Source organism: Panthera leo, chromosome D2 (assembly GCF_018350215.1).
Source record: "Panthera leo isolate Ple1 chromosome D2, P.leo_Ple1_pat1.1, whole genome shotgun sequence".
In the NCBI taxonomy this organism is placed as follows: domain Eukaryota; kingdom Metazoa; phylum Chordata; class Mammalia; order Carnivora; family Felidae; genus Panthera; species Panthera leo.
The window spans coordinates 39,221,265-39,245,685 of NC_056689.1; the positions used below are offsets into that span (position 1 = coordinate 39,221,265).

The 24,421-nt window shown below is 51.6% G+C and overlaps 1 protein-coding gene across 4 annotated transcripts; it reads left to right on the forward strand.

Moving 5' to 3' along the window:
* The first annotated feature begins 3,618 nt into the window (after positions 1-3,618).
* PRXL2A (peroxiredoxin like 2A) lies at positions 3,619-24,161 on the forward strand. 4 transcript variants are annotated; one of them, XM_042908678.1, is made up of 7 exons: positions 3,619-3,747; positions 6,313-6,418; positions 13,786-13,965; positions 15,733-15,824; positions 18,898-19,038; positions 19,686-19,850; positions 23,400-24,161. In XM_042908678.1, exons 3-7 carry the CDS (start codon positions 13,788-13,790, stop codon positions 23,511-23,513), a joined length of 690 nt encoding a protein of 229 aa, XP_042764612.1. In that variant the 5' UTR covers positions 3,619-3,747; positions 6,313-6,418; positions 13,786-13,787; the 3' UTR covers positions 23,514-24,161. The 4 variants fall into 4 exon arrangements, with proteins under 4 accessions (XP_042764612.1, XP_042764610.1, XP_042764611.1 ...); XM_042908676.1 differs by lacking the exon at positions 3,619-3,747 and having other exon boundaries at positions 13,803-13,965; XM_042908677.1 differs by lacking the exons at positions 3,619-3,747; positions 6,313-6,418 and adding an exon at positions 8,977-9,055.
* The last annotated feature ends 260 nt before the right edge of the window (positions 24,162-24,421 follow it).

Genomic DNA, 24,421 nt, shown 5'->3' on the forward strand with positions numbered 1-24,421 from the left:
AGAAAGAAAGCTGTCCCCACCCCCACCCACACACACACAAGTAAAAATCTATTATGTTTTGCTACCAAGATACGCAATCCATTGCAAAAGGATTGTAATGCAATGGAAAATTTGCCAAATCTTTTGAAATAGATAAATTCCAAAGCAATGAGAGGTGGTGTCATCAATTCATGTGTTTTGAAAGACTATCATTAAGATGTCAAACATCTATTAATCAAAACTTCTTGCCGACTTTGAGCAGAAGACAATAGTGGAGCACTCTTTTAGAAACGTCCCATCACCAGTGTTCCTAACAGCCAAATGATAATATTGTGGGACAAACGCAAACATCAGTGATTCTGAGTCCAAAAATGATAGAGAAGAGTAAGACTTTGTATATGATGCTGTCTTAGGAACACCTTAATACCTTTATTTCACTTCTATTTTCCCTGTTAAGTGTGCCCACAATCATTTACGAGATAGAAACTAACCCAGACTTAGACCAATCAGAGTGCAGGAGTACCCTGGCCACAGTGATTGGCCAACCAGATTGAGGCTCTGGGCTTTGTTCACTCCTGGGTCTAACTGCCCTCTCTCCGTACTGGATCTTGTGGGCATCCTATGACCACAAGAGGAACCAGCTTTAACATGAAGCCAACACATGGATAATAAAGCAGAGAAGCAAAAGAACCTGGATCATTGGTGTCATTATGGAACCCAAGATTACCTCAAGTCAGTTTGAGTTGGATTTTCTTTTTTTTTTTTTTTAATGTTTATTTACTTTTGAGTGGGGGGAGACAGAGAGAGAGAGAGAGCCGGGTAGGGGCAGAGAGAGAGGGAGACACAGAACGTGAAGCAAGCTCCAGGCTCCAAGCTGTCAGCACAGAGCCCAACATGGGGCTCGAACTCACGAACCGTGAGATCATGACCTGAGCCGAAATCAGATGCTTAACCGATTGAGCCACCCAGGCACCCCTGAGTTTTCTGTTTCTTGCAAACTAAAGTTGCCTAGCCAGATGAAGTCTCATTAAATGTCAAAGGATAGACCGAATGATGATGTGTGAGGCAGTCTTACTTCCCCAACCTGGGAATGGAATGATCCCACCATTCAGCCTCTAGTCAGTCACCAATTCACCTGTTAAACCATTGGTTGTGTCTCTTGAGGACTTCATGTAGAAGATCTAAAGGCTTTGCTGTGCAGCACACTGGGGAAGTAGGGCATCTTTAGATACTTTTTCGAAATGAGGAAGAGTGGAATTCAGGGATATTGGCAAGTAAAAAGATATTTGTAGCTGATACGTGCACATTTACGTGGTTCATACATTTCCAGATCTTGATCAGACTTTCACGTATTCACAGAATGGGAATTTAGGCTTGAGAAAGTCAATGAAGTCAAGCACCCATTTTTGCTTTATTTTCACTTTAATGCTACCTGCTTCGCAAACCGTTCTCACTGAGCCCAGACACACTGCAGGACCAATCAACTTTAAAAATTGTGTCATACATCAAGCATGGATCACTGCTGAGAGAACAGATGAAGCTAGCTGAATGTAGAAGCAGTTGTGATGCTGTAAGAATCCCAAGTCTTTATCCACATCTGCCTCCTGCTAGCAATGTTTTCTGCCTGGCCTATGAGATCAGGAAGGAGAAAACACTTTCCTAGCCCCTGTCAAGAGGATAACATACATAAGTTACAGAAGTTATCACAAAGCTCCTAGTCAACCTTAATTTCTACCTCCTTCAATTCAAAATCTAGGTTATTTCATGGTCTTTACAAAGCTAGAGTTACTTTTCTCCTTAAAACTTGGCAGATTCATGTTTTTGTTTTTAATCCTTGAGCTTTATAAGTTTTTCTTTCCTGTGCCTACTTGCCCATAGCTTAGTCTTCTGGCCTGATGACTGCTTTTTAATGAGTTCAGCCTGTGCTTTCTTGGACAAATTGGGAGTGTGAGGAGTGTGTTAATTAGCTATCAGATCTAGCCCGACTTTTGAAGTTCAGAGCTTTGGAATGTTACAGAAGTGTAAATACAATCATGGTTTTTTGCATTTGGTAACTATATCTCAGCTGAGACCTCAGGGAGCCTCCCACCTCAGGATTCTGTGACCCCTGACCCCTGAATGGTTCTGTCATTAATGGCCAGTCTCTGGGGACCCATACCCAAAGGAAATGGCTTCCTGTTTTGTTTAAGTGGCCCTTCTTCCTTGCAGCCTTCCTGTTAATCAAACATCCAATTTCAGGATGGAGAAAATGAGCCTCCTTCTCCTCCCCTCCCCATAGGGTAAGGAGGAATGAGGCAGGAGTGAGAAAGTTCCTCTGGGGCGGGGGGGTGGTAAACTGCCTTCTTATGACTCTACCCATATTGTAACAAATTATACCAAGTATTTCTGGGCCTTCAAATCAGATCAAATACCTGCCTACTCCTGCAAGAAGCCTGCATGATCACGCAAACTGATCCTTCTCACCCCCAATCTAGAAACATCCTCTTTTTCAAAATGCTTCCCAGGCATGTCTTGGTGCCAGCCCTGGGCCAGACTCTGGGTCCCATGGTTGAGTAAACGAACTCACAGTCTGGTTAAGGAGAGACCTCTTGAATAGACTCTATAGGTCCATAAGTTTACAAAGAACCTGGAGACTGAGTGCGAGGTCAGGGAGGTAAATCAGGAAAGCCTTTGGACTTTGTACCCCGATAGATGGTTCCCAGGTGACCTGGGGTGGTTACTGCAGGCAGATCGCCACCTCTGACAGGTGGGCGTGGCAGCCCTGCTTTGCGGCTCCATTGCACACTGCCCTGTGACCCATCACCCCTTTGTCCCAGTGATATTTTAAGTGTATTGTGAGTCAGTTCTTCCTGTCTCTGAAAAGGTGTTCTCCCAACCACACTTTCATAAAACAGCGTGGACACAATATATGAGTAAAAGAATGAGTGAATGAATGGATGAGTAAGCGGGGGCCCAACTAGACCATGTGACTCAGACTCCGTGAGCAGCCGGGCAACATCCCAGGAGCCAGTGCGCAGGCCACACTCCACCCCTCGCTATCCTCTGTCCAATGGCTGGGATTGTGAGGTGAAAGAGAATGTGTGCCCCGCGGGGTCAGAGGCTAGCAGTGCTGAATTTGTCCTAAAGCTTGAAGGGACACTCACTGTAAATCGTAGAGATTGCTCAACCCTATACCAAAAGGAAAACAAAAAGTTCATCTAAAAAACTGCTCAAAAACTCGCTGAGCTGAAAGGTGTCCTCGGTCCTCGGCTCCAGGGCAGGTGCTTTCAGATCCAAATAAGGCAGTCCAGAGCCTCCCTTTGCTCCAGGCAGTGCCCCTAACGAGTCGGGCGTCAAGGGTCACCACTCGCGAAGAATTGAACTAGGCTAGAGCGGTGAGAACAAGGGACCGAGAAGGAGCGGCCTGAAAGCCGCACAGGGTCAAAGGTGAGCTTCGCGCAGGAGGGGGGGGGGGGTGGGGGCAGCGCCAGAGCCTTAAGAGATGGGACGACAGCATTGCCGGGGCTCCGCCCACAGGGGGCGGGGCTCCGTAGGAGAGGCGGAGCCCGTGCTCCTCCCAGAGGAGCAGGGCTGGTCACGTGGGAGAGAGAGGTGGCGCAGGCGCCGAGGAGCGCAGGCGCGGGGGCCAACGCTCGGACGCCTGGGCGGGGGAGGGCTTGGCCCGCCGGCCTCCAGGCGTCGGGCCTGGGAGCAGGTGGGCGGGGGAATGTGGTGCGAGCTGCACGCGCGCACGTGACATCCGCGGGGGCAAGCCCCGCCACGGCGCAGGTGAGGAAACTGAGGCAGGGCCGGGGAAGCGAGGCTCGGTCGGCGGCGCGCGGGTGGATCAGACACCGGCTGTATTAGGCCTGCCCCTTGGGCGGCCCCAGAGTCCGCGGGAAGCTCCCGCCGAGCCGCCCGAGCGCGGCCGCACCTGCCGGGCCGAGGCAGCCCCCACCCCCACCCGCTCCCGCGACGGATGCTGTTCCCGCCCGGCCCGGTTTGCAGCGGTCAGCGGAAAAACCGCGTGTTGGAGGTCCGAAGACCCGGGGCCAGGACTGGCGCTGGTCTGACTGGCAGACTCCCCCACCCCCTTCCCAGCCCCTGGCTTGGAGTAAGGCTGATGACACCGACCCGCCTGAATTGTTGGGACAGAGACCTGAAAAAAAGGACTCTGCCCTGGCGCTGTTGCCCCGCGGGGGGCGGACCTGGGGGCTGTCCGGGGGTAGGGGGCGGAACAGCTGCAGGTGAGCGACCCCGGCTCTGCCCTTGCCTTAGGGTGTGTCCTTTCATAGGGTCGTGTGTTTTATGGGGCCACGGTTTTCTTCGGAATCTCAGAGACACCTGCTCTCTCCTTCCCCTAAAGGTTACACACTCCTGACAGAGTTGGGAAGAGTCCAAAGTGTACATTTAAGATCCCTGTGCTGAAGTCTAGGAATGAAAAGACCAACAAGGCACCGATCTGACAGTCTCGAGATTGTTGCAGGGGTGGAGAGGTGAAGGAGATGGAGAAAAGATGGTTAAGGTCCAGCCTGACAAGGGCTCTGGGGAGGGACCACCCCCCGGGAGTCCAGAAGCTGGATTGGGGTTCAGACCCAGCAGACTCTGGGCCTTTTTTCCTTATGAATGATGTTCCTGCAGCTCAATTACCTAGACTTCAGTTTTGTTTATTTTCATCTATTTTCCTTTGAGCTTGGCAGATGATTTAAAAAAAAAAAAAAGAAGGGGCGCCTGGGTGGCTCAGTCGGTTAGGCATCCGGCTTTGGCTCAGGTCATGATCTCACGGTCCATGAGTTCAAGCCCCACGTCGGGCTCTGTGCTGACAGCTCAGAGCCTGGAGCCTGTTTCAGATTCTGTGTCTCCCTCTCTCTCTGCCCCTCCCCTGTTCATGCTCTGTCTCTCTGTCTCAAAAATAAATAAATGTTAAAAAAAAAATTAAAAAAAAAAAAAAAAGAATCGCTTAGGATTTATTTTGAAAAGCATTGTCCAGGAGCCAGCTTGGATGCTAGTTTGCATGCTTCTGCTCCAGCCCAGTCCTGGAGCCCGAGAATGGGGATGTAGAGTGCAAACCCTGACTCCTTGGAACATACCCAGTCATCGGAAGCCCTCCATTTCATTCATGTACAAACAGCATTTTTGGGGCAATGGTTGACTAATCAAGAAATGAGTAAGAGTTATACATCATATGTACGTCACTCTTTGTAAGGTAGCTTACAAAGCGCCATCCGGACATTTAATCTTTGGATTCTTACAACCCTGTAGAAGGTAATTCGGGAATCATTCCTGTTTGATTGTTGCGAAAACAATGCCTTGTTCAGGTTTTCCAACCTGTAGGAATTTGATTTAGATTTCAGTTCCTCTTGGTGTGGCTCTTCCCATATCCCCTGCCTGTTTAAGGGTATGCCCTTTCATTGAGATCTTATGCATTGTTCCCTAGGGGTACAGAAGACATTTCTGACGATTATCTTATCAGCTTGTGTCCCTTAATTGGTTCTCGGAAAATTTGGTTAGGACTAGAATTCTGGGTCTTGAAACTGCAAGCTGAGTTCTTGTCTCATTGTGAAATGTTGAGCTGAGACACTCCAGGTCTCGCTCTGCTGAGGCTTGTGTGGCAATAACTGTCCAGAGGCTGAGGGACCCAGCCTCATCTCTGATTTCAGTGGCCTCTGGCACAGGACAGTAACACATGGACAGTGCCCTTTGCCTTCTCTGGTGCTGTTAGTGCAGACCGGCTGCAGGAGGGGCACAGCACTGTAGAGTGGGCAGTTAGGCCAAAGGGGCCTAAGACACACCAGGTTTCCCTCCAGACCTAGAACTTTGCCCCGGAGGCAGGTCTGTACTGACACAGCTGGGGGAGCACAGCTGGAGAAGTCCTTCAGTGTTTTGTGTTCTTCAAATGATCTGCCCTCAGACCCAAGTGAATCTGAGCCTTGCAAAGAAGAGAAAGATAATACCTTAAATTCTGCAGTACTTTATTGTGTAGATATGTGTGTGTGTGTGTGTGTGTGTGTGTGTGTGTGTGTGTGTGTGTGTATTCTTCCTGATAACTCTTTAAAAGTTCCCTTGTTTTTAGGAAAGAGATGCTGAGGGACAAGGTGACCTCTCAAAGAATGAAAACCCAGGATTTTTGTCCAAAAGCCCAGGGTCTTTTGTGGTATCGTCCTTGCCCTCCCAGCCACCCCCATATGACTTGATAGAGCTGGTGTCCTGAGCCCAGTTAGGAGGCCATGCAAGCAAGGGGCAGAATGGCCACACGTTTGGGGGCACCTCTGTAGCTTCAGTCACTGATTAGAGGATTTGTCTTTGTCTCAAAGTTTCCCAGTAACTGATTTTATCCTCTTCTTCTGCTTTCAGCATCTATTCAGAACTTCCTGACTCTGGCACCTGCAAGGACGCCTGGGCCACAGCTGGGCGGACAGTCACCCCGAGGAGCCCAGCAGGAAGTTGGAGACTGAGGCAGGTAGGCGAGAGCTCACTGTAGGTGGCTAGGTCCGTGGTCCTTGATGACAAGGGTGGGTGGGAGCGCATCCCCTACTGCTCATGGGGCCCTGCGGTACCCATGTCACCAGGCTGCTAAACTGGTATTTTCAAGCCTGTGCCTGTATCATCCAGAATTGACAGGACCTTGTTACTGTGGGGAGGAGAGGTGCACAGTGGCCACTCAGCTGAGAATGAGCCATGTGACCCTTACAGAAACATTTGGCTTTGGATTATAAGCTGCTTGCAAAGCACTGGGCCTGGGAAGGATAGGTATACTCTCTAGCCACAGATTTCCCGGGCCCTGTTCAGTTGCAATTTTGCTTTCAGCCTTCTTCAGGCCAGCAAGCAGATTCAGGAACCTTACCGCTCCCCTGCCTTCCTGAACCCTGACCCCCCCTCCCCACACTCCACTGTTCCAGCTTTGCAGGGGTGTCCAATGGAGGATAAATAATCATGGTTTGGGAGTTGGAAGACCCAGACCCAGCACAGCCACTGACTAGCCCTCCCCCATGTGACCTTGGACTAGCTAGCCTCTTCTCTGGGCCTTAGTTTCCTCATTTGCTCAGTGAAGGAGGGGCTGAACCATTCTGGGGAGGAAGGATTCCCTGGGCGGGGCTGGGCTGGGCAGGTGTACCCTCTCCATATAGAATATGTTGTCTCTACTTGTTTCAGGCATGAATTATCCCACCCAATGCTGATACTTTGTTTTATGAAGACTTTATCAGTTCCTGCCCAGAGGCGGCTCCTTGAACAGGCAGGAATTAGGCCTGGGGAAGCAGAGAGTGAGAATGTGCACACCCAGCAGGAGAGCGGTAGCAGCAGGTGCCTCCATGGCTTTCTGGACATCAGAGCTCTGGAGTTGCAACTGTGCAGTTACTTTAGAGTCTTCGGACATCTGAACTGGGGCAACCTCATAGATTTGCTAGTTCCTTCCTCTGTCTGTACACAGAGTCTTTATAGCTTACGTCAGATCGCCTTGCCGTTGAGCGGCAGAGCTATGACCCAACCTAAGATCACCTAAACCCCAGGCTTGAGTGTTTTATTTAAGGTCAAGCCAGCCCTGTCCAAAATTACTTTCTGGTACGGAGCTGAAATTGGGTGACTCCAAATCAGTTCCAACGTGGAGTTTAATAAATAGCGTTCAGATAATTTCGTTAGACATTGAATACCTACTGATTACCAGGAATTGTGTTAAATGTCGGGGATGTGGGAGTGAATGAGACAACAGCCCTGCCCTCGGATTGCTCCAGCATATTGTGTAAACAGACATGCCAATAGCTAAAATACACTAAGTCCGTTTGCTTGTGCAGTGTGCAAAGGTCTGTATATGTCTCCACGAGCATGCATGCTATATAGTCAGAGGTGAGGGAACAGTTGATTGTTGGGGCATTCAGGAAGACGCTTTGGGACAGAGTGTTATTTGTGCTGGGCCTTTACATAGTTGGCATGGGGCAGGGGAGGGTCATTCTGGGCAAAGGAAACAACACGAGCCACAGTTTGGAGGCCTAACAAGACATGTTTTCGTTCTTGCACAGGGAGTGGTCAGCATGGTGGACCGCAGCTAAGCTGTGAAGGGTCCTGTCAGCTGTGCCGAGGAGTTGTGAGAGCCCAGAAGCAAGGCAGGGATGCGAGCGGGTCAAAGTGTTTTACAGTCACTCTGGTTGCAGCATGGAGAGGAAGCGGTAGGGGACCTAGCTCAAGCCAAGCCTGTTCTGTGCTGTGGTTACTGAGGGAGGCCAGCACAGGGTAACAGGGTCCTGAGCACAGAGAGGCTGAGGAGAGGATGAGCGTCAGACACGTTGCACAGGCCAGATTAGATGCGGGTGACAAGGGAGAATGAGTGTGGCTCTCAGCTTCTGGCTTGAGCAGTCGGCTGGGTGCCCGTCATTCACTGAGCTAGGGAACTCCAGAAGAAAAACGGACTGTAGTGGATGTCAGTTTTGGACGTGGTATAACAGAGATGACCTACGGAACCCCCAAGTGCAAACTTTAAGTCGGGAACAGCAATAGGAACTTTGAAGTCAATAACAAGGGGTGGGGGTGAAGCGCTGGGAGTAGGTGAGGTCGCCCGGGAACAGGTGGGGGTGAGAGGAGTCACCTACGCAGAGGAACAAGAAGGGAAGTCTAGGAGGCCTAGAGGACAGATAGCTAGTGAGGGGCCTCAGTGGTGCCGGCTGACCGCCTGGGTGTAGGGTGAAGAACGGGGCGAGTGGAAAAGGGGACGTCTCCCTTGGATTTCAGTTAGTGTGAGGCATGGGCCGCGTTGAGGGCTTCACCTCCTTAGTCTGCACCGGATAGCAGGGAGGGTCTGCTGGCACGTTGTAAATGTTACGGTCTGCATGACTGCAAGTGACTCAAAGTTTGTTCAGCTATTTGAAGGGCTGGGGGCCTTGGCAGCTCTCCATGATGTTTTCTGGAGATTGAGTATTAACAGCTGAAGGAGCCCCAGGGTTTCTGGGTGGCCTGGTCCTGCCTGTCGTGTGAGTGAGCGAGCTTGGGGCCATAGGCGGGACTCCAGGGCCCCGCCTCCGGCCCTCCCCTACAGCCTGATTCCCGCCTGCTCCTGCTGGGTCAGCCTCTTTGTCGGCAGGAGCCTGGAGTGTGCAAGCTGCAGATGGTGAGTGCCCCGCTCCCAGGTTTGCACTACGGAGGCTGGGGAGAAGGGGCCATGGGCAGGGAGTGGCTTGTGGAGTCCTGGGCTGCAGGGAAGAAACACTCTGGAAGCTGAAATGGGGGAGCAGGGGATAGAGTTCCGATACAGACCCAAGATATGTGCAGACTCCAAAGTGAGCTGTTTTTGATAGACCCACATGATGGCACTGGAGTGCTTTAAGGAGCCTCAGCACCCACCTTGGCAAACCACCCCCCACCTCATTCTGGAATAAGGAAAATGGGGCCGAGGGAGGGATGGCCCCAGTTTGGCCTCGGGAGCCCAGCTGGGTCTTGTCCCCTGACCGCCGTGCTCTTTCCCTCACCAGAGCTGCTGCTCTGGGCTGCCACAGCTGTTGTTTGTCTGTGGGCTTATCACTCTTCACCTTCTTCTTTGGGAGAGGACTGGACGAGATAAGTCCCGCAGTGGGAGCGGAGTACTGAAGCCGGGGCAGGTTGGGGCTGGCTTCTGTAAACAACCTTGCTATTACCTCTTAGGGAAACTGACCTTTCCCTTAATGGATGGGGATAGGACGGGGAGGACAGAGAAGGGACATCTGTCATGTGGTAAATTTCCTTTAATGGTTTGGCTGTATTTGAGGACTGAAACAAAAAAGGCCATCTTTTTTAATGCTCTTTAAGACAAAGGGGATCCTGCCCCTTGACCCTCAGAAACCCACAGATGAATGTGTGGGGAGGCAGCGTACGCAGCTCGAGAGACCCAGCGGTCTGGGTCCAGGTCCCAGTACTGCTGCCTGCTGGCTCTGTGACACTGCAGAGTGTCCTGAGCTTCTCTGAATTCAGTGTTGTCAGCCATAAAACAGGGTAATGTCTGCATCATAAGACTATTGAGTGAGTGGAATTAGGCCATGAGTGTCAAGTGACACTAAATAAAGGCTGGTTTACGGGCTTTCCCATCTCTCGCACTGGCCTTAGAGGCCCATGTGAAAATGCTTTGTTCTGTTTGGAGAGTAAGGTCCCCCGCCCCCTCCCCTCTTTTTGTCGTGGGAATCGCTGTGGTTCAGGATTCCCAGTCAGTCTCGCGCAGCAGAGAGTTGGAGTGCTACCTGCTCCAAGACGTGCCGGGATGGGGATTGCTTTGTAGCTCAGGGGGCTTGGCCGAGGGGCTGGGCCTGCACATTCTCTAGGTGTTTCCAGGAGCCAATTTTCACCCCTTCCTCCAGCACAACCCCCCCTCCCCCCCCTCCCTCGCAGAAGAGCCTGCTGCCAGAGGCCCACTGGGGGCGGATGTTCATGGAGAGGCCCGACTCCCCTCTGGAGTTACTGCTGCTCTCACATCTTAGTGCTGGAAGGCCTGAGAGTGAGGTCCATGCTCCTCAAAGGGACGGTTCTCTGCTCAGACTTCCTGGTTGGGGGCCTGAGGTGGGGGTGGGGTGGTAAACCATACTCCTGGGGGTTTTGAATCCCACATCTTGTATTCCAGCTCTTGAACTGGAGGTAGGGGGGTCGGGGGCCTTTGGTTCATGGAAGTTTGCCTTCTTGGTGTGCCTTGAGCGCTGATATCCACCACTAGCCTGCCTGGTCTCTCCCAGGCTTACTCAGCCCAGATGGGGCCCAGCCCTTCCATCCTGCCCACCCCCCCCTCCCCGAGTCCTACGCCAGCTCCAAAGCCACTTCCTTCTGGGTGCTTCTCTGGCTTCCCAGATCGGATGGAGCTGGCTTTCATTCCCCATCGCTTCATGTTCACACCTTGCCCAAACTGCCTCACCTTGCCGCTTGAATTTCTGTTATCTGTGTGCTAGGCCTGTGTGTCCTCGAGGACTGGGTATCTTTTAGTTGTGTGTCCTCCCAAATTGCCATTTATCAAACAGGTCGGTGTTGAATAAATGTTTGGAAATAGATGTTGAGTCTCATTGAGTCCTGTTCCCTTGCAGTCGCAAGCAAACAGGCTAACTGGCTGTGGGTGGGAAGATGGAGCCTGTTGGCCTCTAAGAGCAGCAGGGGTGTGTTGGGGGGAGGTAGAGCTGAATGTAAGGATCCCTGGACTTCCTGCAGTGCACTGAAGTGTTTCAAGAGTTGAAGCGAGTCCCTTGAAGGGGGGATGTAAGCTGGTGGTTGTGAACTGTTCAGAACTGGTTTCAGATCTGTGATCAGAAACCATGCCATATGCTCCTGAGTCATCCACATATGTCAGAAATCCAGGGATGTTTGGGACGCACGTCAAGGTGCCGAAATTGTTCCAGGCTCTGGGGAGTCTCCTGTTTACAGCAGGCAGGCGAGAGCTGTGGTTGTTCCGTGAATTCCCCCAATTGTTCTGCGGATTATAATCGAGTAATGTGTAACTTTGCTTCATAAAAGAATTGGAAGCCAGCCTGTGGAAGGTTCTTTCCTGCTTGGTCCAAGAACTTGGGGTTTCCATAAGTCGCTGTTGTCATCATTCGGTTCCGTTGAGTTCATCCGAGCGCACAATTATGGAGAGCCCGCTGTGTACCAAGCAGGCACCGTGCTGGGCGTGGCATTTCAGACACAAGCTGAGGGACAGAGTCAAAGGTACATAGGTCCACATCTTGGGTGGAGCACATCGGAAGTGTCACAGAGGCGAGGTGAGGGGGACCGAGCATCTCTTGCGGGTGGCAGCCAGGGTAGGCAGAGCATCCAGGAAGCCTTCTTGAGGAGGCGTCCAAGTCCTGAGGGGCAGAACAGACGAGGGAGGACATTCCAGGCAGAGGCGTGGACTTGTGCTCACCGGTGAGCCCCTCTGTCCCCCACAGTGAGCTGAGAGACCGGAGGGCGCAGCTCTCCCAAGCCGGCCTGCCCTTGTCACCGTTCTTTATTCCGTGGCTTCCTGCCAACCAAGTGCAAAACCATGAATTCTTTGCTCTGAGACAGTGCTCCTCAAACTTTCGTGTGCGTGTGAACACTGCCTGGTCTGACGAAAATGCGCTTGATGACTCCTTAGTTCTGAACTAAGGGGTGAGGTCTGCATTGCAGTGTGACGCCAGTGCTGCAAGCCAGGGGGCCACAGTGAGTGGTGAAGCGGGAAGAAACTCCTCTCTCTGGGCTCCTGTCCCTCGTGAGAGAGGTGCCTCAGCAGCCCTCCTCCCCCAGCACACACACACCAGCCTCCCCTTCTTTTCCCCCTTCCAAATTCCTCTTTCGGAAATGCTGTTTTCATTTGGTCATTCCTCCTCGCCACCCTCCACCCCCACCCCCTGCCTGGAAGTTCCCTTTTGTTTCTTAACTCAAATCTGAACTTTTCACATTGGCCTAACACAAGCCTGGCCTACCCTGTCTTCCCAGTCATCACCACCAAGTGACTCCCAACCCCACCTCATGGCAGTGGACCCCTCAGAGCCTGCCCCTGGGCGGTGGCATGTGGATTTCTGGGACTCCGCTCAGTCCTTTGGAGAAATCTCCTCCCCAGCCAAGCACTGTAGGGGAGACGCAAGTCTTTGGTTAGGTGGGCCGCACGCACACCACCGGTCTATACCCGGTGATCTCGGCACACATCATGGGGGCACTTTGGGAGGAAGGCCCCAGTAGAAGACCCTGGGTTGGCAGGAGGACCATGGGAGCAGGTGTTTTAAGCAGTTGTCAGGAGAAGGGAGGCCAGCTGGGGTACCTGCTACCCAAGGGGTGTGCTGCTTCCAGGGGCTCCCGCACAGAAGCACAGGGCTCCCCAACCGGAGGAAGCCGTAGGGAGGCACCCGGGACTGAGCTGGGAACGAGGCTGGGTTCTACGGGACCCGAGCGGAACTCCCATTTCAGTTGCAGAGCCCCGTGCCCCACGCAGACATCTTTTGGCAGCCCCCCTGAAGCAGACACCCGGCGCCATGCCCTTTCTTACACGGTGCCCGCTCTCTCGGTCCACTCCCCTTCTTTCAGCAGACATCCGTGTAGCTCTGTTCACAGGGTGGAGAACGTCAGGCTGGACACTGGTGGTCAGTAGTGGCCCTCTCCGTTAAACTGTGTCGTTTCATAGCTGGTAGATATTCAGAGGATGTTTACTTTGCTGCCGACTATGGTTTATGTATTCTTTTTTGATTTCTGTTTTATTTTCACCGTGAGCCTGTTTTATCTGTTTAATGGAGGAAACATAAAGCTGTTTGCCGTTGAGAGAAATGTACTGAGATCGCCTGTCTACCAGGAGTGAGGCCCTGCTGGGCACTGTCTGGCGGCTGGAGGAATAGTATGGTCTCTGTTTCTGAGGGAGTCACAAACCAAAGGGGAAGAAGGATAAGATAACAAAACAGTGTGATTGGTGTACTGAGTATCCTTTGATCAAGGAAGAGAAGGCTGCCCCTCCCCAGGGAGATAGGAGCCCAGATTCCCAGACTGTGAGGGAAAAGCAGGCACCGACACAGAGGGGAATGAGGAAGGAGGCTGCCGCCAGGGGACCCAGCACGGACACTCCACACAGTCGGGAGGCTGCAGCCTTGGGCCTGGGAGAAGGAACAGCCAGAGAGGCATCTTAGAGGGCTGTCGTATCTCTGTTCTCGTGCCTGACCCACCAGCCAGCTCCCTGCGGCAGGGACCTCCGTGTGTCCCTTGTATCCCCAAGCTCTTGCGCCAACAGGTGCTCCGCGGCCCTGGTCTGGTCCCGACTCAGACACGGCCGCACCCCTCCCCCTGCTTCAGGCCTCCTGGTTGGCTGCCCGGGGGAGGCTTGTCCGGAAAGCAGGTTCCAGCTCTCTCTCGACGTGAGAGCAGTAACATCTCCTTCCTCTCAATCTCCAGAAATGTCTTTCCTCCAGGATCCGAGCTTCTTCACCATGGGGATGTGGTCCATTGGCGCCGGGGCCCTGGGGGCGGCTGCCTTGGCACTGTTCCTGGCCAACACGGACGTGTTTCTGCCCAAGTCCCGGAGAGCGACGCTGGAGTATCTGGAGGACATAGACCTGAAAACGCTGGAGAAGGGTGAGCCCTGACCCCACTGGCCTCAGTACTTTTCCAAGGTGCTGGGATGCCGTCTTCCTCATTTTTTTCTCATAAAAGGGCCCTGGCTCTCTCTCGCTTTTTTTTTTTGTTTGTTTGTTTTAATTGAAAAGGCACTATAACAACATTAGGAAAAATCTAAAGCATTTTAAAGCATTTTAAAATTTACCGATAATCCCATTGCCCCCACACAGTAATCATTTTTACTTTTGCACATCCCTTCCCCTGTGTACACAGTATGCCGTTGTGATCTCGTTGGACATGATATTTTACATTTTAGCTTTTTCTTATCAAGAGTGTTTTTCGCTTTCTCTTGTAGTCTCTTGGAGCTTCACAAAAAAAGGAGTTCCTGGGTCAAACACATTTGAAAAACACTGTGTATGCAGTTCCTTGTTCTGATGCTCAGCACAGGACTTGCTTATTGAAATGCGGCGTCTGGACTGTCACTGGTACGGGCACGGTCAGCCCTCACCTGCGGTGCAGACGTACATGGAGGGGTGGGAAGCACAAGGTCGCACCTTTAGAAGGGACCCACCCATCCCCCTCTCCTTGGGAAGCCCACGTGGAGTGCCCGGTGGACAGCTGAGAGCCATGGCTCCTCTGCCGCCTCACCGTGTGCTCGTGGCACTGGATGGGGAGCCCAGCGGGATTTCGGTGATGCCGACGGTGTGGGTGCAGTTGGCCTGAGTTTGGTGAAATTTGGGTCTCACGGAGCGGGTGGTCTCCAGGTTGGCCCTTCACAGGGAGGCCATCGTCAACCCGCTCAGCAAGTGGGGAAGCTTGTCGCGGGGAGGCAGGAGCTATGAATGTAAGCTTACCACAAGGATCGCCTCGGAGGAGGGCTGAGAAGCCCTGCAGAGGGACACCCGTTTGCTGCGTTCAATTCGAGGCCTCCCAGTCTCACTTGACTGCAGACCCACCCGCTCCTTTTCCTCACATAGCATCCCAGAGGCACGTGGTTTCCTCTGAGGTTTCTCGGAGCCTCTGCAACAGGGGCTCCTGCTCGCTGAGCCCTCACTAACGCTGTGTCAGCAGACACCACGGTGGGCACTTTTCTACCCACCTTCTGATGCCCCTGCAGCCTCCGTGGAGCTGCTAGGTGTCCACACTTATAAGGAGACGGGGTTTCGGGAGGAGCTGGTGCGTGCCTGAGGCCACACGGCCAGATGCGGGCCCTGTCTGACCACGGACCAGCCAGAGCCGCAGAACCGTACTGCCCTGGGGCGTTTCCTCGTTGGAATCGTTCATCTTCTGCCCTGTCCTGTGAATAATACTGCAGTTAACATATTTAGGTCAAACAGTTTTTTCGTTAAAAAAAAAAAAATTTTTTTTTTGTAGAAATTTCTGTTGACTTAATCCCTTTGAATACTTTTTTTTTTTTTTTTTTTTTTAAGAGTTAGGGTTTTTTTCGATCAAAGTGCAAGATTTCTTTCAGGTTTTGGTCATGTGTCTGTCCTAAAGGATCATGACAGCGTCTACTGATACCAGCAAAGGAATTTGCCAGTTTTCCAGAAATGTTCCGGTCTGGAATGTTCAAGTGTGCAAACAGATTCTTATGAGGGAGGGCCCTTTTGGGGGTATAGTAGGACCCTTACACTGTATTAATTTTCCTCTGAAGGGTGAGCATTTCCTCCATTTCCTGTTTGGTATTTCCAAGTCATCTGCTGGGCTGGTACCATTTATGAGCTGGCCTCCGGTTGGGGCCGGGCTGGGAGGAGATGGTGCTGAAGTGCCTTTTCTTCTCCTCAGAACCAAGGACTTTCAAAGCAAAGGAGCTCTGGGAAAAGAACGGAGCGGTGATTATGGCTGTACGCAGGCCAGGCTGCTTCCTCTGTCGAGAGGTGAGTACACGGAGGCCCTGTGCGGAGAAAAGCACCCTAGCAAGCGGGACCAGCACATTCCCAGACAGGACCAAGGGCCAGTAGGCCCACTCTGACCTTCGATCAGCACTGTTATTTGCTCTAGGTATTTCTTTTGACTTATTCCCTGTTTGTGTTCATTTGAAAATTCACCATATCTTGGGGTTGGCAAACACACTTGAGTGTCTTTTGTCTCCCTCAAGCCTTTATGGACAATCTGTGTCCGGGGCCATCTTCTCATTTAATCAGGGATGGGGACCGGGTCCAGCTGTGTGTTCCCAATGCTCAGCGCAGAACTTGCTTATTGAAATGCGGCGTCTGGACTGTCACTGGTACGGGCACGGTCAGCCCTCACCTGCGGTGCAGACGTACATGGAGGGGTGGGAAGCACAAGGTCGCACCTTTAGAAGGGACCCACCCATCCCCCTCTCCTTGGGAAGCCCACGTGGAGTGCCCGGTGGACAGCTGAGAGCCATGGCTCCTCTGCCGCCTCACCGTGTGCTCGTGGCACTGGATGGGGAGCCCAGCGGGATTTCGGTGATGCCGACGGTGTGGGTGCAGTTGGCCTGAGTTTGGTGAAATTTGGGTCTCACGGAGCGGGTGGTCTCCAGGTTGGCCCTTCACAGGGAGGCCATCGTCAACCCGCTCAGTAAGTGAGGAAGCTTGATGTGGGGAGGTAGGGCCCAGCTTTGTCACTTCACAGGTAGGTAAACCAAGGGCCAGAGTGCTTTGGTGACCTGTCCTGGTCACACAGTGATAGAAGACCCAGGTTCTGAGGCCGGCCCTGCCTGGGGGAGAACTGGGAATGAGACAGCATCGCTTCTCACGTGGTGGCCGTGGCCCTGTCCACATCGCCATCCTCCATCCAGTTGTTCTCCCCGAGCCTGAGGCTTTCCTTTCAGCCTCGCGATCTCTGTCCTGCTTGTGTGGCTGGGCTGACAGAGAATCTCCTCCCATTCGGGGCACTTCAGTGTGTCCTCCAGGGATCCCTGGAAAATACAGCTTGTTTCCCAGAGGAAGAAAGTGAGGGACAGAGGTTGTGACAAAGCCACGCTGCTGCGCGAGGCATGTCCATTTCCTGTTGCTGCTGTAACAAATTATCACGGACTTGGTGGCTTTAAACAACACAAATCTATTAGCTCACCGTTCTAGAGGTCAGAATTCTGAAATTGGTCTCCTTGGGCCAAAATGAAGGTGTCAGCAGGGCTGCATTCCTTCTGGAGGCTCTAGGGGAGAAGTCATTTCCTTTCCTTTTCCAGCTTCTAGTGGCCATCTACATTCCTTGGCTCCCGGCCCCTTCCTCCGTTTTATAGCCAGTGATGACTCAACCAGGCTTTCTCGCATTGCGACACCGTGGCACTGATCTCTGCTTTCCTCTAACACGTTTAAGGACTGGTTGGGGCCACCCAGAAAACACGAGATCGTCTCCTTTAAGATCAGCTGGTTAGCAACCATCTGCTGCCCTAACCCCCCTGGCCATGTCACAAAACAGATTTACAGCTTCCTGAGATTAGGATGTGGACATCCCGAGAGGGTATTATTCCTCCTACCATGGGAAGTGAAACCCAAAGTCAGGGCTTTTGGTTCAAAATCTGTGACGCCTTCAGATACCAACATGGAGACCTGTTGTGACTTGATTTCCCAAGGCAAGTTAAACCCAAAAGATGCCAAGAGCCATTGCCCTCCCTAATTAGCACCTGCTTGCCTGTCCCCCAGTCTCCGCCTGGCAGAGCACTTTGTGGAAAACATGTGGTGGGTGGCAGCCTGGGTTCTTTTGAGTGGCCCAGAGCGGAGGTGTGGAAGGTGTGTGACTGAGTTTCCACATCCTGGCTCCATGCAGTGACACGCCGGAGTAAAGGGCCCAGGAAGAAGGAGTAAACCCTTGCGTCTCACGCACAGGTGGTCTTTGACCACAGCAGACCTGTAGTCCTCTCTACTGTAGGGCAAGGTTTGCAGAAAATACTCACTGAAGCTCTTGATAAATCATGGTGAATTCTGCTTCATTAGCTATCTTTGTGTGTGTGTGTGTGTGTGTGTTCTAGAAAACAAAAGATTAAAGGTAGTTGCCACCATATGGCACCGCATTTGTATTGGAGGCAAGTGGGCTGCTAGTTCTTTAATTCTGACACCAAATGGGAAGGATTTGTTGTTAACAGTGAAGATTTTCCATGATGCACGTGGTTTCCTTTCTTCATCCAGCATGTAATTCGTGAGAATCAGGATGTCTGTACTTACCAGTTCAGCTGTGTTCTCCCACTATCCGCCTTCCCTGTCGGATCTTTCCACCTGGTTCCTAGTACCTTCCGCGTCTTCAGCCATGTGCTGGGCACGGAGGGCTACAAGAAACGGAAGATGTAGTTTCTAACTATGAGACACAGTGAGGAACTTAAATGACAGTGGCCAACTTGGTGGTATATACACAGACTCAGTTCTGAAGAAGTCCACAAGCACGAGAGATTGGGTACCCACAGAGAGCTGGGGCTCTAGTCCAGGCTCCACTAGCCAGGGAGAACTTTCAGTGCAGGGACGGCTTTCTGGGGGTGGTGATTGGAGCAGGAGAGAAAGGAAGGGTGTTGCAGTCGGGGGAGCCCGTTGAGCGACGGTACGGAGACAGCTGTTCCCCCGGACGGAGGGGAGTTTCTGTCAGGCCCCTGCGCTAGTTTGGTCTAGTGCAGGGGAGGGGCTGGGAGATGAGGTGGGGGAGAAACATCGTTGCTGCTACAAGCGGAGGACCGTGTCTGGGTGCAATCTCTTAGCTATCGGCTGCTCCCCAGGCCATGGTTAGGACGCCTGTAACAGGAGGCTTGCCTCTCCTTCCCACCGTGGAGAAAACCAGAAGCCTGGGCTGAGGAGGGGACCTAACACCCTACAACGGAGGCCTCGTGCCCAGCTGGGACAGGCTTACGCTGGGCTACACAGGCCGCAATTGTTTTGGGCATTGTTGCTTTTGTTCTGCATTCAGTGCCAGCCACGCTCTGGGCCTGTAGGGAAGTGGGTGTCGGTTGGCTGCAGAGCCACCCAAATTTGTGCCCCTGACGTTCCCTGTCTTCTGCAGGAGGCTGCGGACCTGTCCTCCCTGAAGCCCAAGTTGGATGAGCTGGGAGTCCCCCTGTACGCAGTGGTGAAGGAGCAGATCAGGACTGAAGTGAAGGACTTCCAGCCTTACTTCAAAGGAGAAATCTTCCTGGACGAAAAGGTCCGTGTGCTGTGGGTCTGTGGACACGGACTGGTGGGCCTTGTGCTCAGGTGTGGGGAGTTCATCGGCCCAGGGTATGTCTGGCCTGGAGTTGGAGGCTGGCCTCCCTTCCGGCCGCCCTGAACTCAGAGAGGCTCGCCCAGCCCTCTGGGCAGAGCATGATGGGACACTTGACCGGTGTCCTCTCGGGTGATACTTGAGCCCTTCCTGAATTGTGACCTGGGCATGGAAGCCTAGGAGATCGCCACAGCCCTGCTGGGCTCTCGCACCATGCAGGTGAGGGCCGGCACGAGCCCCTTAATTCACTGCAGCCGTGTTTCCCCCCCTCTCTGCTCTCACCCATGCAGGATGTCGGACTGTTCCCACCCTATGGACACAAGAGCCCTCCACATGTCTAGCAAGGGGTCAGAGTCAGAGCGGGCTCGAGTTTGTCGAGCGTGGGTCCACCCCACAGCTGGAAGCTGGCCCTGGCAGGGTTGTCTTTCCCTGGGCAGCCGGGCAGGAGCCGCATGTGTGTTAGGGCCGGGGAGGGGACGTGAAACAGCAGACTTTGCGCCTTTGAGAACGTCCTGTCGGGAAGCTTTTCTCCTGGGGGGCGGCAGGCATACGGGCTGCTCACAGGGGCTCTGTCTTTCTCGCTCTTGCAGAAAAAGTTCTACGGTCCCCAAAAGCGGAAGATGGTGTTCATGGGATTTGTCCGTCTGGGTGTCTGGTACAACTTCTTCCGGGCCTGGAACGGAGGCTTCTCTGGAAACCTGGAAGGCGAAGGCTTCATCCTTGGGGGAGTTTTTGTGGTGGGGCCAGGAAAGCAGGTAAATTCCTCGTGTTCACGTGTGGATCTGTGGGTGTCTGTGTCTGTGGGAACCAGACCCTGATGGGGGTGGTGACTTCCTGTACTTGGAATCTTGTGGTTTTCCGTCCAGAAAACCAGGGAGCATGGGAGGGGAAAGGGAGGGGAATTAGCATTTGTCACCCATCTGTTCTTGAGTCACCTCACCCTCGAATCTCCTCACTCATCACAGTGATTTCCTGAGATGGTCCGGAACTTTCGCAGGCAAGTAACTTGGCCTGAGAGGGGCGGGTGAGCACCCGCAGGAGCACAGCTCATCAGCACTGCCAGGGCCTGCACCCGGCTTTTCTGATGTCAAGTTCTATCGTCTGCACTTGAACAGAAGCAGAGTTTTTATTCTGTCAAGAATGTATTCGCTTGCAGTTTTCCCAGGCCATCGGGGATGGACAGTAGAGAAAAGTAAGAGAAGAGAAGGAATAGAAACCGGCCTAATTAGGGGGAGTAGCAAAATGTGGGAGGCGACAGCACTTTTCCCTGTGGGGCGCCGCCCCGGAGACATAACAGGCTTCTCTGCAGACAGGCTGCTCTGGGCCCTGGCTCCGGGGATCCAGAGGCGGCACGGGGACCCTGTGCGCCCAGGAAGCAGGTGGTTGGGTGCTCTGCAGAGACTACGGGCAGCCTCGAGCTCTGGTGACCCCCTGTGCTGGAAGGCAGTGCCAGCAGGTGCCTGCCAGATGCAGAGCAGGGGTGGGGTGAGGTGCGTGCAGCTTCAGGGCCCTGACTGGTGGCCCGACCTCAAGTCCTGTCTCTGCCAACTTTGGGCATGACATTAACACTTGGCCTCGTCTGTAAAAAGATGGCATTGTTTGCATTGGTGAATCTCCCTACTAACATTAATAATTGTGTACCCTTCAGGGCACCCGGGTGGCTCATTTGGTTTAGCCTCCAACTCTTGGTTTCAGCTCAGGTCATGATCTCACAGTTTGAGAGTTTGAGCCCCATGCCAGGGTCTCCCCTGATGGTGTGGAGCCTGCTTGAGAGTCTCTCTCTCCCTCTTTGTCTCTTTGTGTCTCTCAAATACATAAATAAACTTAAAGAAAAATAAGAAATAATTTCTGGGCACCTGGGTGGCTCAGTCAGTCGAACTTCCGACTTTGGCTCAGGTCATGACCTCACAGTTGGTGAGTTCGAGCCCTGCATCAGGCTCTGAGCCTGGAGCCTGCTTCAGATTCTGTGTCTCCTCTCTCTGTCCCTCTCCCAGTTGCACGCGCTCCCCCCCCCCCCGCAAAATAAACATTAAAAAAATGTTTTTTTAATAATTTCTTATTTTTGTCAATATGAGAGGAATAAAAGCTAGTGGGAATAGAAATCCTTCATTTTTAAGCTTTACTTTTAATCTCTTTCTTTTAAACCTTGGTAACTGCTATTGCTTGTCTGTATTAGAATCTAGCATGGGTTGATGTCTGACTTAACATGAACCTATTTGCTTCCTTTCTGGTAAATATATTAAAGTGTCTTAGTGATCATGGCTGCCAGCAAGTGCCTCCTAGTTCTGGGTCCTCGTGTACATGATCTCATATCTTCCTCACAAGCAATCTGGGATGTTAGGTATTTTTATTCCCATCTACACGTAAGGAAGTGAAATATGAATGATCTGAAATAACTCAGCCGAGAGCTACACAGCTGCTTAGTGGTACAATGGAAATGGAACTCGGGAACTCAGATACGTCCTGCTCCAGAGACCCCACTGGTCCCCTGCCCATAGCCTCTCTTCAGAGGTGGCTCCAAAGACCCCTTCCAGATGCCCTTGCACTCAGGCCACTTGCTGAGAGGCTCAGTCGCTCAGCTTCTTCCAGCTCTGGCACTACCTTCCCTCAGCCTCCAAGGCAGGGCTTAGGTCACCTGGAAGCCTTCTCTTGCCTGTCAGTGACTCATCTGGTGCTCACAGGCTCCCCAAGCCTGGCCGGCACATTCCCTGTGTTGCTAGGTGTGTTGTTTGACTTTGTTGGTGCTTCCCAAGGCCCTGCCTTCTTCCTTCCTGGTGGAAGGTGGCCTGGGCGGGCGGAGATTCAGGACTTGCCTCCGTGTTTCTTTCTTCTTCCTTCTTTTTCTTTTTTGTTCAAGTAGGCTTCACGCCCAGCGCGGAGCCCAGTGCGGGGCTTGAACTCACGACCCTGAGATCAAGACCTGAGCTGAGATCAAGAGTCAGACACTTAACTGACTAAGCCACCCGGGCGCCCCTACCTCTGTGTTTCTTGAGGGCAGAGTTTTTGCGGTCCCACTGAGCCAGCAGCCACTCAGTGGGGATTTCCTTTGGAATAATAATCTTTAAAGCATACTTACTTTAAAGAAGTAATGTGTTTTCAACATAGCAAATTTGAAAACCCCACAGAAGGTGAGGAGAGCCATTCTGTCAGCTCAGCCACCATGCACAACCCATTAGAACAGCACAGAGCTGAGCTGAGAAGCCTTTTATTCTGTTTAGTTTAGAAAATGGTGTCTTACTAAACGAGGTACTCTTTTTTTCATTTAATGGTGTATCATGAACATTTTCCACGTCATCACATATTCTTAGTATTTGTAGTGTCTACATATACCACTTTATTAAACATGTAAATAGAGCTTCCCGATCTGTTTCCCTGTGGTCACCACAGTGTGGTGGGACTTTCTGTTTTTTTAAAAAGTCTGTACCAGGGCGCCTGAGTGGCTCAGTCGGTTGAGCGTCCGACTTCAGCCCAGGTCATGATCTCACGGTTTGTGAGTTTGAGCCTCACGTCGGGCTCTGTGCTGACAGCTCGGAGCCCGGAGCCTGCTTCCAACTCTGTGTCTCCCTCTCTCTCTGTCCCTCTCCCCCTCATGCTCTGTCTCTTTCTCTCAAAAATAAATAAACGTTAAAAAAAATACTGTAATAAAATAAAAAAGTCTGTATGAATAATGGTACAGCAAACATATTTGTTTGTTTATTTATTGTTTGTTTGGGTTGAGTTCCCTGATGTCATGGGTCAAAGAACTTGTTAAGAAGGATTCCTCGATACTGATCTCAAACACGCTGTTTTATGTTTTTTACCACTTTAGGGTACCTTGGTATATCCTCTGTCTCAGAGCATTTTGCTTCACAGTATCAGGAGCGGCCTCTGGTTTCTTAGGAAAACTGAAAAGAGGGTCTGTCTCCCTTTTCAGATGCTCATTCAACCCCTGCCAAAGCCTGACCTCAGAGCTCCACCTCCACACCTTGAGGCTTTTTGTTTCTCTGGAAGCTCATCCTGTGGAAACTCTCTTTTCCCGGCATGTTTGTTTACTTCACTTCTATCTGTAGAGCCTTCCCTGGTCACCCCCTCTGTTTAATCGCTGCTGACTCCCTCCTTCACTCCTGACTGTGCTGCTTGTACAGTCCAGCCATTGTGAGGTAGCCTTCCCTGGTCTGTCTTCGCCCCCAAAATGGAACCCTTCAAGAACAGAGCCAGGCCTGATTTGGATCTCTAGTCCCTGCCGCCCAAGCTGCCGCTCATTGTCTGTGTCATGAACGAGTGACTCACAGTGAGGACTGATGTTTCCTCTTGTTTCTTTTCAGGGCCTTCTTCTTGAGCACCGAGAAAAAGAATTTGGAGACAAAGTAAACCTGGTTTCTGTTCTGGAAGCTGCTAGGAAGATCCAACCACAGACTTCGGCCTCAGAGACAAAGTGATTGTATGAAATTGCCCAGCTCAGGGATAACTAGGGGCACTCACCTGTGTCATGGGATGTGTTATGGCTCTACTCATGTCCCTAGAGAGTTAGAAACCCACTCATGCCATGTTCTCAGTAGAGATCATTAATGTATTTTACTATTGTGCTCCATTTAGGCCCAATAAGGCAAAACAGCCCCCAAACAGGATTGATAAAAATCCAAGAAACCAGTGAGAGTTACTTCAGCTGAAACCTGGAAAATATGAGGCTTACTGTTGACTGCTGCCCCTCCTTACAAATGTACCTGGCATGTGAGTGCTGTTATTTACAGTGGTTTTTATTTTCACATCTTCAAAATTCTAAGAAAAGTTGATTGACTGAAAGATTCAGGATATAAAGGCTTCGGGCTTGTGTGTTCTCCATTAATGACCTGTTATACGCCATTAAAGTAATACTCATATAAAGGAATTGAAGTGCTCTGGGTGGCTTGATAAAAGTAAATTATAAAGTGAAATCTATGTTTTTCATTGTCTTCCATTCTAACCTCAGAGGTTTGTTTTTCTAGAAGAAATGATCATCTCTCGCTCTAATAAAATTACCTATCAGAAATTGCCTGTAATACAAGTCTTTCTGATAAACCTAACAATAAAATTATTCACTGTCATGATGGTTGAATTTAAATTATTGGTGCCAAATGGAACACGGAACATGAAAAATCAGCATTCTCCATGCATATGGGGGTAAAGGTGGTCGGCGGGGAGCTCCTCTAGTTCTGGTGCTCTTAAGAGGTTTGCAGACCACCAGAGAAATTCATTCTGTCCTTTGTGTTAGTGATTTTGCTGTCCTTCGGGGAATGACTTTGGTATTTAACATTGGTAGCTGCTTTCCTACTGATAGTCTTTCAGCCTAATTTGGTGAATGAAGAGG

Bases quoted from the DNA above. Each gene is read 5' to 3' on its own strand.
- PRXL2A (XM_042908678.1), top strand. From the start codon at position 13,788: ATGTCTTTCCTCCAGGATCCGAGCTTCTTCACCATGGGGATGTGGTCC. The intron at 19,039-19,685 runs GTCCGTGTGCTG...TCGCTCTTGCAG, and splicing joins AAATCTTCCTGGACGAAAAG to AAAAAGTTCTACGGTCCCCA. The intron at 19,851-23,399 runs GTAAATTCCTCG...GTTTCTTTTCAG, and splicing joins TGGTGGGGCCAGGAAAGCAG to GGCCTTCTTCTTGAGCACCG.